This window comes from Ranitomeya imitator, chromosome 2 (assembly GCF_032444005.1).
Source record: "Ranitomeya imitator isolate aRanImi1 chromosome 2, aRanImi1.pri, whole genome shotgun sequence".
NCBI classification, from domain to species: domain Eukaryota; kingdom Metazoa; phylum Chordata; class Amphibia; order Anura; family Dendrobatidae; genus Ranitomeya; species Ranitomeya imitator.
In genome coordinates this window covers 763004785-763023483 of record NC_091283.1, presented here as the reverse complement: position 1 = coordinate 763023483, position 18699 = coordinate 763004785, and the positions used below count along the sequence as shown (strand labels likewise).

Sequence of the window (18699 nt, the reverse complement as noted above, 5' to 3'; positions counted from 1 at the left end):
TATGACAATTACTATTTAAAGTAAACCTCAGATGTTAGTGGGGGGGAACAGGCGAGTCCAGTTCTGACTATGTTAAATTATAGCCTGAAGAGATATGTGGAAGCCATCCTCCGAGACTAGGCTGGGTCCGATATGAAATCTCAGAATAGTGACGTATGTGAAGCAGGCGGGACAGATGGTAATCTCATTCAGCAGTGTCAATAAGTAGGATTCTGATTTTATTTTCATGTTGAACTATACTCTACATGGTAAATAAATTAAATTCCAATCCTGATGCTTATAATATATGGTCAGTCAAGTATCTGCCATTACAGAACCAAGCAAAACAAGCCAAGAACTGGTTGCTTGCTGGGCTGGTGCTCATACAAAGTTGCCAATCAAAAAAGTAGAGAATTGGACTAGAAGAAAGAAAGAAAAGAAGAAAAAGAAAGATAGCAGGAGCCATGATTAGAAATGAGACGGGAGAATAGAGTAGAATAGTTATTGTACTGTTGTTAAACCGACGGACTTTGCCCTAATGGAGCAGATATACTGATGAGGGAGTCAATTTGCAGAACACCGGTCCAGCGGTCACGTCGATGTTCCGTAGCAGCCGGACGGCAGAGCTGCAGATTGGTTCCTACCTGACAAAATCCTCTGCGTCTATTCTGATTTTTAGCCTCGGTTGTTACGGTGTGAAGCACTATGACGCTGAGCTGGGCAGGCCGCCAGGTAGAAGGTGACCTGCGGGGCCCTTACCCAACATGACCACTAGGCTAGGGGCTGGCGAATTGATTCGCTCATTTCTAGAGTAGGGCTAAAAGGCAGTAACTGAGGAAAACTGATGCCAGGTAAGTACAGTAGTTATAGTTTTCTTATAATTTAAGACTACAATTGGCCTTGCTTAGTAGCTTTTGCCTAATAGAATGTTATTATAATAATAATAATAATAATAATAATCTTTATTTTTATATAGCGCTAACATATTCCGCAGCGCTTTACATTTTGCACACATTATCATTTCTGTCCCCGATGGGGCTCACAATCTAAATTCCCTATCAGTATGTCTTTGGAATGTGGGAGGAAACCGGAGTGCCCGGAGGAAACCCACGCAAACACGGAGAGAACATACAAACTCTTTGCAGATGTTGTCCTTGGTGGGGTTTGAACCCAGGACTCCAGCGCTGCAAGGCTGCTGTGCTAACCACTGCGCCACCGTGCCGCCGTACTTCCTAGGCCAAGGAACTGTTTCAATAATGACCTTATGATCTGCCGGAAATTTCAAGCTCCATAACCTTAGCCATGTGTTCTGTATATTTAGAGTGGCTGACGGTGACGTTAATTGTACCTATGTACTGTATTATTGGGATACTCCCATAGTTATATATACACACACAGTTCTCTAATATATCCAAAGGTGGAGGATTTTAATATAGTCGAAAGTTCCACTAATTTTGCCTGCGTCCAACTCAACATCAAAAAAGGATTTGTAGCATAAGTGAAGTTGCATATACCTCGCATGCCTTGCACAAGAACCGAATATATAGAATAATTCAAGTTACAGCCACAAATAGTAAGCTCTAGTTAAAGACGGCAAACAATTCTATTTGTGGATCTCACACTTCGCTTTGCTTCCATCTGTACACCATCACATATCACAAACAGGATGTGCATAGTTGGCAACATTGAAAAATTACTGTTTATTTCAAAATCTATCATTTTGCATTCTTGCATCTTCCCTGATTGTAATATTCTTCAGGATGTTTTATCACCACAGTTGTTACTAAAATTATTTTTTTTAGGCTCTATTGAGCTGCTTAAAAAGAGAACCTACCGTTGGATTTTGTAATGTAAAGTATAGACATGGCTGTAATGACTGTTATATTGATTACATTGATACATTTTGGTGAAGATATCCCCTTTGTTCTTCTTTAATCAGCATTTGAAGTTTTCTGCTAATTAGATCTCGGTGCACAGGGGCCGGACTGTACACGGGGTCTTCTCCTCCCTGTCTGTGACTCCCCGGCCCCTCCACCTGCCTCTCGTCTGCTTTTTCAGTGACATGCATCCTCTGTAATCCCCTCTTTATACATTAGAGGGTGCGGAGGGGCCGGGGAATCACATACAGGGAGGAAGAAACCCACCCCATGTACTGTCCGGCCCCTGTGCACCCAAATCTAATTAGTAGAAAACTAGAAATGGTGCTTAAAGAAGAACCACAAAGTGGATTTCCTCACCAAAGGTATCAATGTAATCAGTATAACAGTGCCATTACAGCCATGTCTTTACATCATAATATCGTACTGACAGGTTCTGGTTATGCTAAAAGGAGGACATTCCCTCTTAGAATAATGTTGCTTTTAGGTGCAGACTTCTGCGTGGAGCTCTCTCCTTTCTGCTACTAATCTATATCCGCTAAAGACAGTTTACAGTATACTGTCCTACGAGCTCTATATCTATAACCATACACAGACCCCCAAGCTTCCTCTAGTGGATGTGACCATTACTGTAGGTTTTATTTTTATCCCTGTGCCGGAAATTTGGAACTTATTTAAAAAAAAAAACAAAAAAAAAACCAACCACCTCTAATGGTTGGAAAGATAGATTTCATATGATAAGATAACCACAGAAATGAAAGATCATTCTAAACCATTTACCAGATTACCATTATACAATTCCCACATATTTCGTTATTTATAAATTCCTATTTTCATTAAAATAATATTTCTATTCTATATAGCAATGGATTGTATACAGCACTCAAAGTCATTGGGATAGGTGCTCAAGTAGGGTATCCATCCCAATATCAATAGAAGTAAGAGAGTGTCGAGTTTTTTACTTATATTCTATTCTATATAGAGATGGACAGATTTTTGGTATAGGGTTTGTACGGTTTCTAGAATAGCTCAAGATTGACAGGTTCTGCATCATTTTACTTGGTCAAGAACATTCATACCATTCTTTCACACTTCAGTTCTGTCCTCCCAAAATGTAAGAGCATCTTAGATAGTGAAAAAAAGGACAGCAATAAAACATGGTATGTGCAAATTACACAGAAAACTGCAAGTGTATTGTGATTATTGAGTGAGTAGTTAAAGATATTGTCCACTACTTTTACATTGATGACCTACCCTTAGGATAGGTCATATATGTATGATCGGCCAGGGACCAGCACCCCGCAGATCAGCTGGCCAGAAGTACTTACCTGCGCAGCTGTCCGTCTACTTGTAGTGGCTGGGGCTTGGTACTGCACATCTGCCTCCTATTTAAATCAATAGTAGGCAGATGTGAAGTACATAGGCAGCAACTACAAGTAGATGGCCAGCTCTGCAAGTAAGTACTTGCGGACGGCACCCGCCACCAATATTAGCTCATCGGAGGGGGTGCCGGACCCTAGTTGATCAGACATTGATGACCTATGCTGAGGATAGGCCATCAATGCAAAAGTAGTGGACAACCTCTTTAAGGATTCAAGGTGCAAGTAGTATGACAGCTTTACTGGGTACAGGAGTGACTTTTGTGCCAGGAACCTGGGGCATAGAGAAGCCTCCAATCACAGGTAACCAGAAGGGTTGAAAAGATCTGTTGTGCAACCTAAACCACTTTTCATCTCATGGAATAGCATTTCCAACCATTACAAACACTCTTTAAAAACTCTTACTGCTGGTCTTATTCATTCTCGCCTGGTCTCCTGGAACTCTCTACTAATCGGTCTCACTCTTACTAAACTCTCCCCTCTCCAATCTACCATAAATGCAGCAGCCAGGATCATATTCATGTCCAACCACTACACTGATGCGAATATGTGCCAGTCTTTGCACTGGTTGCCAATCCGCTACAGAATCCAGTATAAACCTATCATTGTTAGACACAAAGTTTTCCACAGCTCTGCACCACCCTACATCTCCTCCATCTCGGTCTACCATCCTACACGTGCCCAGCATTCCTCTAACGGCCCAAGACTAACATCCTCTATAATCTAAAACTCTCACTCCCATCTACAGGAGTTATCTTGTGCTGCGCTAGTTTTTCTGGTATGCACTACCCTAGACAATCTGGTAATTTCCAGTATCCATAGTTTATACTGGTGGTTGGGCCTTACACAACAAGGGCTTTATTTTTACCTTCTGTGTTCCCTCTATTTCCTCATGGATTGTAAGATTGAGAGCAGGACCCTCACTCCTCCTGGTATGTGTTTAACTATGAGTTACTCTATAATGTCACACCTTGTTGGTACAAGTAACCTCTGAATTGTAAAATGCTGCGGAATATGTTGGCGCTATAGAAATAAAAATTGTTATTATATTGCAATATTAAAAATGGACCACGAAGATGACGGTAAAATTAATGGGAGAGATGTATGAAAATTGGTGTCAAGAAAAAGTGGAGTAGCGGCACAAGGCAATCAATCAGATCACTGCTTTTACATTCCAAGAATCGCTAAAAACTGAGAAGTGGAATATGATTTGTTCATATAGAAAATGGCAGGATTTGCTGATGTCTGGCTATCTCTGGGGTCCTCATCATCCCCAGATTAAAAAGGGTATGTTAATCATAAATGACAACTCCTTCAGATATTGTCCCTGCACTGTGACGCAGTGACACACCAACATTAAACTTCTGCCCCTTTATTTGGATAGGAGGGCATCCCAAAAGTTAGATTCCCACCAATGATAATGATCATATTCTATGGATAAGCCATAATATTATATAATGGGAATACTCATTTAGATATTAATTAATGACATGTCCCAATACTAGAAATGAGAGAGAGATGTACACCAAAACCTTTACAGCTTTGTTCATACGAGGCGAAAACCAATGACATACTGACCAAAAGGTGCACGAAAGAGGATTAGATTTGTTGGACTGAAACAAGTAATTTAGGGTACACTAACACTGGGCACCATATCATATATACTGTATATATGTGGAATTTACTGCCAGGTACAATGTATGAATAATTGATGTAGTTATTAGGAAAAAAAAAGAGTTAATATTTAGTGCACAGGACAAATGACACACATTGCATTATGCAGCTCCATCCCTGAGAGTTAATAATAAAGTACTTACAGTTTCAATCACATAATCTCCATTATGTTAGAGCAAAGGATATTACTAGATGGTTAGCGACGTAATCAATGCTCCTGAGGAAGGCAGTGTCTACACAGAAATCACAGCGACGGTCGCTCGTTATGGAACCCTGACCTCATCCTATTTCCCATCCTACAGACCGGATGACGGCTCTAAGCTCTCTATGGTCCTCGAATGAAGGCCAATACTCACATTGTAGCCATGGCATTGCTGTTTGGCTCCACTAGTCTTGGCTTAAGTTGCCGTTAGTAACAAAACAACGTCCACCATGACCCTGTGCACACACAGAATAAGACTCAGACCCAGCATGTGAATTACATTACCATCTTCTCATTGACGAGGGCAGAGGATTTCCCAGGCTGGTACTCATGAATGCTTCTTGGCTCCGCTCTGTACTTTCTGGTGTCGACCTTCTTGTCCGGGGGATCCCAATCATTCCTGAGGACAAGGAAAGCAATTAACCATGAAACCTCCCCGTTACCAGGGAAACATGCGTTTTGGATGGAAATACTCCAGGGCAGCTAATCCTCTGTCCAGGGATTTTCATCTTCAGGCAGGAAATCTGATTGTGGTTGTCTGTTCTTATGCATCTTGTTTTTCTACGACTGCTTCTCTGAACATAATGGGATTGATATAGACTCTAACCGTCTGCTTCCGAGACGAGAAGCTCAACAATTTCCAACCCAAACTAATACATGCTGCAGTCAGATACGCAGATGTTTCTTATTCTGTTCCCTGGATACTTCTCCTTGGTGAAGGGCCAGGCCATCGGAGGACTGGGAGAGGCCCTATTAACCCCTTCCGACAAGCCTGTACGCCTATGTCACACTGCGCAGACTGACTGCATGGTCTCCGGGGCAGACTAATCTTCAGTGAAGGATGTCACAACTCAAGATATTGCTGGTGTGAAACTCCGAGATCACGCCTAGCAGCAAGAAACTGACTAATCCTACATGGAAAACTGAGCCTGAAGAGCAGCATGGTGTACGCAATGATGTGTCCCGAGTTACACTGGCCAGATGACAACACAATGCTGCTCCATTACAGATACATCCGGATGATGACCGTATCAATGTGGACTGCTGGATGGGTTCTCTCTGTCAAAGATCGCCTGTCACCACCTGAAAAATGTTTTTTGCTTTAGTATTTATTCTCATTGCTCCAAGGAGTATTCTGCTTATTTTCGCTGTTAAAATCCAGAGATATGGACCTTTTTAATCAGAGCTTGTTTTTATAATCTTTACCAAAGGGGCGTGGCGGACAGGATAATAATGCAGAGCAGTAAAGACACCAGAGAATGAGGTCAGCACCGCCCCCTTGGTAAAGGTCATGAACACGAAATAAGATGGACCCCATCTCTGGAGCCACATGGAGGATTTAAGATCAATAAATTAAAAACAAGGAACCATGGAATTACTGAGTGGAGCTGTGAGAGTAAAATAAGAGAAAAAAAGATCTGGCCCCTTTTGACCTGGCGACGTGTCCACTTATGGGGGAAGATGAAATCTCAAGTCCTCTGGCAGGAAACGCAACAAGAACAAAATAACTCAACGGAAAATGTATGATAGAGAGTTAATCATGATGATGATTTAATAGCCAAGTGTGCGTTCATGTTGCGTTCAGGTACCTGTTCGTTGGTCCCGTCGGGACTGATGTACCATCTCCCCTCTAAAAGGGATTCAGACGTATGCGCTGATGGGACCATAGACTATAATCGTGCTGGCAGACCGGACGTGCGCTCTGCCGTGCATCATTTTCGGGCAAATGAGACTACTGGAGGTGGACACCCAGACGTAGTAGACTGCACTATTATAGCCTACGGCCCCGTCAGCACATACAGAAAAATCCCGTTTTGAGGGGGGTTCGGATGTCAATTCTATCTGCACGTCACAAATACGCAACGTGTGCACGACACTTCAGGATTCTCTTCAGGTTTTGTGACAAATCTGCACAGAAAAATATTGCGACTAAACCGCAACAAATCTTCAACATGTGCACATTATCTGATAACGGTCCTCGAACATGGCTTCTATTCCCTTGACTTGACTAATCTGCGGCATCTGACTCAACCATATGGTCAAGATTGGCGAAAACTCTGCTGCCCCTTCTTTTTGGGGACCCCCCACCTTTCACATAATTGATGGGACATCAAGTTAAAATTCTGGAAACCTTCTTAATTTCTACAACTATCTTATAAAATATGACATAAACCGCAAACAGAGGTGGACAACGTCATCTTAGGTTTTACCTCTCGTGACCCGGCTTAAGTGAAGAGGAGCGCGTTGGTAGAGGTAATGTAATGGATCTGCGGACGTTTTTGTCCATCTCTATGTTATCCATCTCACTCTTTGAACGAGGCACCGAAGCTTGAGATTTTCCTATAAATAACAAGTCATAATAAAAAGTCACTGTTTGTAAAATACTAGTAATTTGTCATGTCATAGGCACGTGGAATGATGTGCCCCCCTGCCGACGCGTGGGATTTAACAGGTTAACAGATCCACTTGACCCGCAGCTTTTAAAGGTACATGATGGCTGCTTTAAGGAATCAAAAGGTAGGGACATGACATATGACATACATGTATATCGTATGTTGCAAAGGGGTTAAAGGGAATCTGTCAGCGGGTTTTTGCTATGGAATATGAGAGCAGCATAATGTAGGGGTAGAAAGCCTGATTTCTGGGACGTGTCACTTGCTGGACTGCTTGGTGTAGTTTTGATAGAATCCATTTTTTTCTCTGTTGTAGATGTAGCAGTGGTCAAAATGCAGAGCCTTGCATAATCCCGCCCACACCACTAATTGGCAACTTTCTGCCTATGCACAGTTTACACAAGCCAAACCACTACAAAATAGTGTCATAGTCCAAAATGCATAGAAAAGATATTTTATTAAATACAAAAAACAGACGAAGTCAGCAAGATAGGGGACGTGAAACACAACCTCATGGAACCTAGGAGTGAGGCAGTGATCCCCAGATAGGGATAAATAAATTAACCCATTAATGGTACATAGCAATATAGTGGGCTCACATGTAAAGATATAAAACACTGTCAAATGGTTACATCACAGCATTGCTATAAAATGGTACAGAGTAACAAACCACAGACAAATATAAATACAGATAATAACAGTGAACATACCACTAAGAAAATGGGGAATCACACCAGCTCCAGGCCACCCCAACGCGCGTTTCGGTAAAGTCCTTCCTAAGGGGACTTGGTGTGTCCCACACTTTTTCCATATATTGGCTGGTTACATTACCTGACTATATGAGTTAGTATGTGCATACAAACTTTCAACAGCCTTCTGTGTTTGCCTTGTTTTTTACAGTTTACACAAGAAGCTGCCACTCACTGGTGGGGGCAGGGTTTCACAGGTTAGCTAGTCTGGCCTGCATGTGAGGCCTAGTCCTGCAGTGATAATCTCATGCAGATAAAACACTGACTACATTGAAACTACAGTCTAACAAGTGACATATCCCTGGAATCGGGCTCTCTTCTCCTACATTATGCTCCCCTCAGGTTAAATAGCAAAATCCTGCTGTGAGATTCTCTTTAAATGAGAGGGGTTGTTACCAAGGTGAATCATGTAGATGAGAACAGGAAACGGTCAGTAACTACATGTCTCACACTGGTAATGCCTCCTTTCATTTATAATAACCCGTGAAGGCAGATCCTCATCAGTGAGCTCTATGTCCAGCCCATAGATCTTAACAGCTCATTTACATAATAAGAAAAATGTGGATGTCTCTGGAATAAGACATCGGATTGCAGATATGAAAGTATAATTTTCTTCAACTTTTTATGACCTACATGTCTATATAGACGGCTTAGGAGGGTTGATCCTATTGACAGATTCCCTTTAAGAACAGTATAAGCATTCATGTATGCAGATAAACACATTACAGTAAATACAGAAATCATACAGCTGTGGATTCACTCCAGATTTCTGGCCGCATACATTGAGAAGAGAGAATCAATCTAAAATCGTAGCCAAAAAGTTCAGATACTGACAAATCTAATATTTTGTGGATTTGATGTGCAAGAATTTATGAAAATGACGGACACTGAAGACTATTTTTCTGAACTTTTTTTCCAGGGAGAGGAAAGGGTTAAACATTCCCCTGACTTTTTATTCGATGCAGAGGCCCAATGTAGGAAGTGTTGCATTTCACTGACGTCAATTGTGTGTGTTGCCTTCCTCCACATGGCGGCATGGGCCTCGGTGCCGGTAGACCCAAAGACCAGGAGCCAGGGTGGATGATCAAGGAACTACGGCATGGAATAAGTAGTCAGATGAGGGCTTTTCGTTTTTTTTTTAAACCCTTCCCTATGTTTTCAGACTTCAACTCTTTTCACATCAATTAGGGCACTTTTGTCTCGTGCCAATTGTATTTAGATCTAATCTACTGGCAGAATCAAGGGAATCTGCTGAAAATAATTTCAGGAGATCCACTCATGTCTAGAAATAAGAGCACGTGGCCATTAGCAAGACACAACTGGCTACAAAACACAAAGCAGTTTCCTATGATTCAATCCGGCGTACAACATTGCCACCTTGTGGCAGTCTGTAGTATAGCCGTGCAGTACTGACAACCATAGCATAATGTAGAATGCCTAAAACTTACCATCTTCTATATATGAATGCCGTCCATAACTTGGATACGATTCTGATTCATCATCTAAAAAAAGAAAAAGTACATAAAAATAATCAGAAAATTTGTCATATTACCAGTTCTAAATTGAGAAAAAAAAAGATCACAGCAAGAAGCCTGTGCAGATCCACACAAAAGCTACGTATTAAATATATAAAAAGGGATGTTCCTATATTGGAATAGTAATTCTACATAGTGATTGCAAGGCAAGCTTACAAAAACGGATCTTCTTCAGTGACCGGATTATTGAGCTCTGGAATGTCGGACATATTTCTCTGCATCAATGTAATATCGTGTTCTGATGCCGATGTAAGCGGCCTCCAGGGTTATAATTGCACTGCTCCATTATTCGTAAATCAACATGGGCAGATGCCTTAGAGATTAGCGGAGGAGAGACTCCGGCACAACTGAACCCAGGTTTCGCTGTTCATCAGTAATAACACTTATAAGATTAGTCCGGCTGGTACATGGGTTTGCTCTGGTTTACTTCCAAGTCTCCATGTAATGGACATTCACTGTCACCTGAGGGATTAAATGAAGGAATTGTACAATTCAATAGACTATCACTCAGTATTACCTATTTTTTTTTTCCAATAGTTTCTATAACACTAACATAATCTGTAGTGCTGTACAGAAACTGTCATCATTCAAGTGCGTTCCTGTCCCCAATTGGGGCTCACAGTTATTCACTAAAATAGGGAAGATGTGCTTGCACCCGGCCACGGCCACTATACAGTTGATGGAAATTTGTGGTTCCACTTTGCGAAAAAGAAGAGCTGATCGGCAGGGGGTGCAGAGTGTCGCACCTCAACGATCCGACTGCCAGGGTAGCATTGACAGTTCACACCATCAGCATCAGGGGTGGACATATCATTGGTGCAGTCACACAGGGGCCTATGGTGGAAGGGGGCCCCAATTCTACCTCCAAAGCAGGTGGAATTGTGTATTATGATGAGCTGTTTGACGTCAACGGTCCTGTATCGTGTTATTGAACAGAGGACCTCTCCGGTCGGTGTCCACCACTGATCAGGATGGTTGTGATGCTGGCCTGAACAGAATCGGAGGAGCACAGGGGCACTGAAAGGGGTTGTCTACTACTACTTGGACAACCCCTTCTCAATCTCAGTGTTTGCCCCCGTTAAAATAAAAACACCAATACTCGCCTCCGGTGCCGATGCCATTCCAGCGGCGTCTCCGGGGACTCACATGAGGCTGTGGCGTTGGCGAGCCTGGTGACCAAATAGCTCCGGCTTCACTGTCCCCGTCCTGGGACGTATCAAACATCAACAAGAAGTGAGGGCTGTAGCTTCTCTCCAACTCCCTGTTTATGTTCAATATGTCTGAAGACGGGCACAGTGAAGCCGGAGCGGATTGGGGCAGAGCTCACGCGAGTCCCAGGAGAGCGAGGCAGATATCGCTGGAACAGTGTCGCACGAGAGGAGAGTATGGGCATTTTTTTATTTTAATAGGGGCAAACACTCAGATTGAGAAGGGGCTGTCTGAGCAGTAGACAACCTCTTGAAGCTGTCCAGCAATTCGGTTAGCTCAGAGCAACACTTGCAAGCCTTACCTAGGAAAGCACCAAGGCTAAACCCAGGCACAACCAATAAAATCAAAATCACCTCGTTCTTCTTGAAAACGAGGAGATTTCATAACAAGTAAATTGCAAGATTGCTTGTTATTACGATTACTTTACAATTTCATCCATTTATCATCGTGCAAATAACTCTGTAACAATGTTTTTTCCAATTAAGTCATTAAGCTTTTTATATAAAGTATGAATTCAGGTAGATATGTAAAGCACAAAAACAAACTACGCAACAAAAAAAAAACCCAAAACAGTAAGGTACGTGCCCATGATCAGGAATTGCTGCGGGTTTGACGCTGTGTATTTATGCGGTGTCAAACCCGCAGTGGTCAGATGTTACAGCATAGTGGATGGGATTTGTAGGAATCACATGTTCACTATGCAACTATGAGCACCTGCAGATCACCTGGGGGAACTAACATCCGATGCAGGTTTCCAAGCCGCAGCATGTCAATTTCTCTTGCGGAGACATTAGTCTCCGCAACATAAATTTCAACAATAGAAATATATTTGGATGCGGTAAATCCACATGGTTCAGTGAACACATACAGATTTACCTGCGTGGTTAGAACAGTGTTTTGGATGCAGCAAAAATAAACTGCGTCCAAAGTACTGCTACTTCCTGATCATGGGAACGTATCCTAAGTGATATACCACATACAGAACACTAACTAGTCTGTAGATAGAGTAAAGTGAATAGCATACAGTGCAAGTTGGCAGTAAGCCACTGGCAGAGCTCTACCACTACTATACCAGGCAGAGAGCCACTGGCAGAGCTCTCCCACTACTATACCAGGCAGAGAGCCACTGGCAGAGCTCTCCCACTACTGTACCAGGCAGTGAGCCACTGACAGAGCTCTCCCACTACTATACCAGGCAGTGAGCCACTGACAGAGCTCTCCCACTACTATACCAGGCAGTGAGCCACTGACAGAGCTCTCCCACTACGATACCAGGCAGTGAGCCACCGACAGAGCTTTCTCACTACTATACCAGACAGTGAGCCCCCGACAGAGCTCTCCCACTGCTATACCAGGCAGTAAGCTACTGACAGAGCTCCCTCACTACTATACCAGGCAGAGAGCCACTGACAGAGCTCTCCCACTACTATACCAGGAAGAAAGACACTGACAGAGTTCTCCCACTACTATACCAGGCAGTGAGCCACTGACAGAGCTCTCCCACTACGATACCAGGCAGTGAGCCACCGACAGAGCTTTCTCACTACTATACCAGGCAGTGAGCCACCGACAGAGCTCTCCCACTGCTATACCAGGCAGTAAGCCACTGACAGAGCTCCCTCACTACTATACCAGGCAGTGAGCCACCGACAGAGCTCTCCCACTACTATACCAGGCAGTGAGCCACTGACAGAGCTCCCTCACTACTATACCAGGCAGTGAGCCACTGAAAGAGCTCTCCCACTACTATACCAGGCAGTAAGCCACTGACAGAGCTCTCTCACTACTATACCAGGCAGTGAGCCACCGACAGAGCTTTCTCACTACTATACCAGGCAGTGAGCCACCAACAGAGCTTTCTCACTACTATACCAGGCAGAGAGCCACTGAAAGAGTTCTCATTACTATACCAGGCAGTGAGCCACTGACAGAGCTCTCTCACTACTATACCAGGCAGAGAGCCACTGACAGAGCTCTCCCACTGCTATACCAGGCAGTGAGCCACTGAAAGAGCTCTCCCACTGCTATACCAGGCAGAGAACCACTGACAGAGCTCTCCCACTACTATACCAGGCAGTGAGCCACTGACAGAGCTCTCCCACTACTATACCAGGCAGAGAGCCACTGACAGAGCTCTCTCACTACTATACCAGGCAGAAAGCCACTGACAGAGCTCTCTCACTACTATACCAGGCAGAGAGCCACTGACAGAGCTCTCTCACTACTATACCAGGCAGTGAGCCACTGACAGAGCTCTCTCACTACAATACCAGGCAGTGAGCCACTGACAGAGCTCTCTCACTACTATACCAGGCAGAGATCCACTGAAAGAGCTCTCATTACTATACCAGGCAGAGATCCACTGAAAGAGCTCTCTCACTACTATACCAGGCAGTGAGCCACTGACAGAGCTCTCTCACTACAATACCAGGCAGAGATCCACTGAAAGAGCTCTCATTACTATACCAGGCAGAGATCCACTGAAAGAGCTCTCATTACTATTCCAGGCAGTGAGCCACTGACAGAGCTCTCTCACTACTATTCCAGGCAGTGAGCCACTGACAGAGCTCTCCCACCACTATACCAGGCAGTGAGCCACTGAAAGAGCTCTCCCACTACTATACCAGGCAGTGAGCCACTGAAAGAGCTCTCCCACTGCTATACTAGGCAGTGAGCCACTGACAGAGCTCTCTCACTACTGTACCAGGCAGAGAGACACCGTCAGAGCTTTCTCACTACTATACCAGGCAGTGAGCCACCGACAGAGCTCTCTCACTACCATACCAGGCAGAGAGCCACTGAAAGAGCTCTCATTACTATACCAGGCAGTGAGCCACTGAAAGAGCTCTCATTACTATACCAGGCAGAGAGCCACTGACAGAGCTCTCTCACTACTATACCAGGCAGTGAGCCACTGAAAGAGCTCTTCCACTACTATACCAGGCAGTGAGCCACTGACAGAGCTCTCCCACAGCTATACCAGGCAGTGAGCCACTGAAAGAGCTCTCCCATTGCTATACCAGGCAGTGAGCCACTGAGAGCTCTCCCACTACTATACCATTCAGTGAGCCACTGACAGAGCTCTCCCACTACTATACCAGGCAGTGAGCCACTGACAGAGCCCTCTCACTACTATACCAGGCAGTGAGCCACTGAAAGAGCTCTTCCACTACTATACCAGGCAGTGAGCCACTGAAAGAGCTCTCCCACTACTATACCAGGCAGTAAGCCACTGACAGAGCTCTCTCACTACTATACCAGGCAGTGAGCCACCGACAGAGCTTTCTCACTACTATACCAGGCAGTGAGCCACCAACAGAGCTCTCTCACTACTATACCAGGCAGAGAGCCACTGAAAGAGTTCTCATTACTATACCAGGCAGTGAGCCACTGACAGAGCTCTCTCACTACTATACCAGGCAGAGAGCCACTGACAGAGCTCTCCCACCACTATACCAGGCAGTGAGCCACTGAAAGAGCTCTCCCACTGCTATACCAGGCAGAGAACCACTGACAGAGCTCTCCCACTACTATACCAGGCAGTGAGCCACTGACAGAGCTCTCCCACTACTATACCAGGCAGAGAGCCACTGACAGAGCTCTCTCACTACTATACCAGGCAGAGAGCCACTGACAGAGCTCTCTCACTACTATACCAGGCAGTGAGCCACTGACAGAGCTCTCTCACTACAATACCAGGCAGAGATCCACTGAAAGAGCTCTCATTACTATACCAGGCAGAGATCCACTGAAAGAGCTCTCATTACTATTCCAGGCAGTGAGCCACTGACAGAGCTCTCTCACTACTATTCCAGGCAGTGAGCCACGGACAGAGCTCTCCCACTACTATACCAGGCAGTGAGCCACTGAAAGAGCTCTCCCACTGCTATACCAGGCAGTGAGCCACTGACAGAGCTCTCCCACTACTATACCAGGCAGAGAGCCACTGACAGAGCTCTCTCACTACTATACCAGGCAGAGAGCCACTGACAGAGCTCTCTCACTACTATACCAGGCAGAGAGCCACTGACAGAGCTCTCATTACTATACCAGGCAGTGAGCCACTGAAAGAGCTCTCATTACTATACCAGGCAGAGAGCCACTGACAGAGCTCTATTACTACTATACCAGGCAGTGAGCCACTGAAAGAGCTCTCCCACTACTATACCAGACAGTGAGCCACTGACAGAGCTCTCCCACTGCTATACCAGGCAGTGAGCCACTGACAGAGCTCTCATACTAATATACCAGGCAGAGAGCCACTGACAGAGCTATCCCACTGCTATACCAGGCAGTGAGCCACTGACAGAGCTCTCTCACAACTATACCAGGCAGTGAGCCACTGACAGAGCCCTCTCACTACCATACCAGGCAGTGAGCCACTGAAAGAGCTCTCCCACTACTATACCAGGCAGTGAGCCACTGAAAGAGCTCTCCCACTGCTATACCAGGCAGTGAGCCACTGAAAGAGCTCTCCCACTGCTATACCAGGCAGTGAGCCACTGAAAGAGCTCTCCCACTGCTATACCAGGCAGTGAGCCACTGACAGAGCTCTCCCACAGCTATACCAGGCAGTGAGCCACTGAGAGCTCTCCCACTACTATACCATTCAGTGAGCCACTGACAGAGCTCTCCCACTACTATACCAGGCAGTGAGCCACTGAAAGAGCTCTTCCACTACTATACCAGGCAGTGAGCCACTGAAAGAGCTCTCCCACAGCTATACCAGGCAGTGAGCCACTGAAAGAGCTCTCCCATTGCTATACCAGGCAGTGAGCCACTGAGAGCTCTCCCACTTCTATACCATTCAGTGAGCCACTGATAGAGCTCTCTCACTACTATACCAGGCAGTAAGCCACTGAAAGAGCTCTCCCACTACTATACCAGGCAGTGAGCCACTGAAAGAGCTCTCCCACTACTATACCAGGCAGTGAGCCACTGAAAGAGCTCTCCCACTGCTATACCAGGCAGTGAGCCACTGACAGAGCTCTCTCACTACTATACCAGGCAGAGAGCCACCGACAGAGCTTTCTCACTAGTATACCAGGCAGTGAGCCACCAACAGAGCTCTCTCACTACTATACCAGGCAGAGAGCCACTGAAAGAGCTCTCATTACTATACCAGGCAGTGAGCCACTGACAGAGCTCTCTCACTACTATACCAGGCAGAGAGCCACTGACAGAGCTCTCTCACTACTATACCAGGCAGTGAGCCACTGACAGAGCTCTCCCACTGCTATACCAGGCAGAGAGCCACTGACCGAGTTATCCCACTGCTATACCAGGCAGTGAGCCACTGACCGAGCTCTCTCACAACTATACCAGGCAGTGAGCCACTGACAGACCTCTCCCACTACTATACCAGGTAGTGAGCCACTGACAGAGCTCTCCCACTACTATACCAGGCAGTAAGCCACTGACAGAGCTCTCCCACTGCTATACCAGGCAGAGCCACTGACAGAGCTATCCCACTGCTATACCAGGCAGTGAGCCACTGACAGAGCTCTCTCACTACTATACCAGGCAGTGAGCCACTGGCAGAGCTCTCTCACTACTATACCAGGCAGTGAGCCACTGAAAGAGCTCTCCCACTGCTATACCGGGCAGTGAGCCACTGACAGAGCTCTCCCACTACTACACCAGGTAGAGAAACACTGATAGAGCTCTCCCACTGCTATACCAGGCAGAGAGCCACTGAGAGCTCTCCCACTGCTATACCAGGCAGTGAGCCACTGAAAGAGCTCTCCCATTGCTATACCAGGCAGTGAGCCACTGAATGAGCTCTCCCACTACTATACCAGGCAGTGAGCCACTGAAAGAGCTCTCCCACTACTATACCAGGCAGTGAGCCACTGACAGAGCTCTCTCACTGCTATACCAGGCAGAGAGCCACTGACAGATCTATCCCATTACTATACCAGGCAGTGAGCCACTGAGAGCTCTCCCACTGCTATTCCAGGCAGTGAGCCACTGACAGAGCACTCCCACTGCTTTATCAGGCAGAGAGCCACTGATAGAGCTCTCCCACTGCTATACCAGGCAGTGAGCCACTGACAGAGCTCTCCCACTACTACACCAGGCAGAGAAACACTGACCGAGCTCTCCCACTGCTATACCAGGCAGTGAGCCACTGAAAGAGCTCTCCCACTGCTATACCAGGCAGAGAGCCACTGAAAGAGCTCTCCCATTGCTATACCAGGCAGTGAGCCACTGAATGAGCTCTCCCACTACTATACCAGGCAGTGAGCCACTGAAAGAGCTCTCCCACTACTATACCAGGCAGTGAGCCACTGAAAGAGCTCTCCCATTGCTATACCAGGCAGTGAGCCACTGAATGAGCTCTCCCACTACTATACCAGGCAGTGAGCCACTGAAAGAGCTCTCCCACTACTATACCAGGCAGTGAGCCACTGACAGAGCTCTCCCACTGCTATACCAGGCAGAGAGCCACTGACAGAACTATCCCATTACTATACCAGGCAGTGAGCCACTGAGAGCTCTCCCACTACTATACCATTCAGTGAGCCACTGACAGAGCCTTCCCACTGCTATACCATTCAGTGAGCCACTGACAGAGCCTTCCCACTGCTATACCAGGCAGTGAGCCACTGACAGAGCTCTCCCACTACTATACCAGGCAGTGAGCCACTGACAGAGCTCCCTCACTACTATACCAGGCAGAGAGCCACTGACAGAGCTCTCCCACTACTATACCAGGCAGTGAGCCACTGAAAGAGCTCTCTCACTACAATACCAGGCAGAGATCCACTGAAAGAGCTCTCATTACTATACCAGGCAGAGATCCACTGAAAGAGCTCTCATTACTATTCCAGGCAGTGAGCCACTGACAGAGCTCTCTCACTACTATTCCAGGCAGTGAGCCACTGACAGAGCTCTCCCACCACTATACCAGGCAGTGAGCCACTGAAAGAGCTCTCCCACTACTATTCCAGGCAGTGAGCCACTGAAAGAGCTCTCCCACTGCTATACCAGGCAGTGAGCCACTGACAGAGCTCTCTCACTACTGTACCAGGCAGAGAGACACCGACAGAGCTTTCTCACTACTATACCAGGCAGTGAGCCACCGACAGAGCTCTCTCACTACCATACCAGGCAGAGAGCCACTGAAAGAGCTCTCATTACTATACCAGGCAGTGAGCCACTGAAAGAGCTCTCATTACTATACCAGGCAGAGAGCCACTGACAGAGCTCTCTTACTACTATACCAGGCAGTGAGCCACTGAAAGAGCTCTCCCACTACTATACCAGACAGTGAGCCACTGACAGAGCTCTCCCACTGCTATACCAGGCAGAGAGCCACTGACAGAGCTATCCCACTGCTATACCAGGCAGTGAGCCACTGACAGAGCTCTCTCACTACTATACTAGGCAGTGAGCCACTGAAAGAGCTCTTCCACTACTATACCAGGCAGTGAGCCACTGACAGAGCTCTCCCACAGCTATACCAGGCAGTGAGCCACTGAAAGAGCTCTCCCATTGGTATACCAGGCAGTGAGCCACTGAGAGCTCTCCCACTACTATACCATTCAGTGAGCCACTGACAGAGCTCTCCCACTACTATACCAGGCAGTGAGCCACTGACAGAGCCCTCTCACTACTATACCAGGCAGTGAGCCACTGAAAGAGCTCTTCCACTACTATACCAGGCAGTGAGCCACTGAAAGAGCTCTCCCACTACTAT

At 46.0% G+C, this 18699-nt stretch overlaps 1 protein-coding gene across 2 annotated transcripts in view; it reads right to left on the bottom strand.

Moving 5' to 3' along the window:
* LOC138665682 (sorbin and SH3 domain-containing protein 1-like) overlaps nucleotides 1-18699 on the bottom strand; it is a 532199-nt gene that overhangs the window by 84714 nt on the left and 428786 nt on the right. For both annotated transcript variants that reach the window (XM_069753392.1, XM_069753393.1), the window contains 3 exons: nucleotides 9702-9755; nucleotides 7322-7451; nucleotides 5397-5511 (listed from right to left, as the gene is read on the bottom strand). In XM_069753392.1, coding sequence (XP_069609493.1) covers nucleotides 5397-5511; nucleotides 7322-7451; nucleotides 9702-9755 — 299 coding nt within the window. The remainder of the gene's footprint in view (nucleotides 1-5396; nucleotides 5512-7321; nucleotides 7452-9701; nucleotides 9756-18699) is intronic.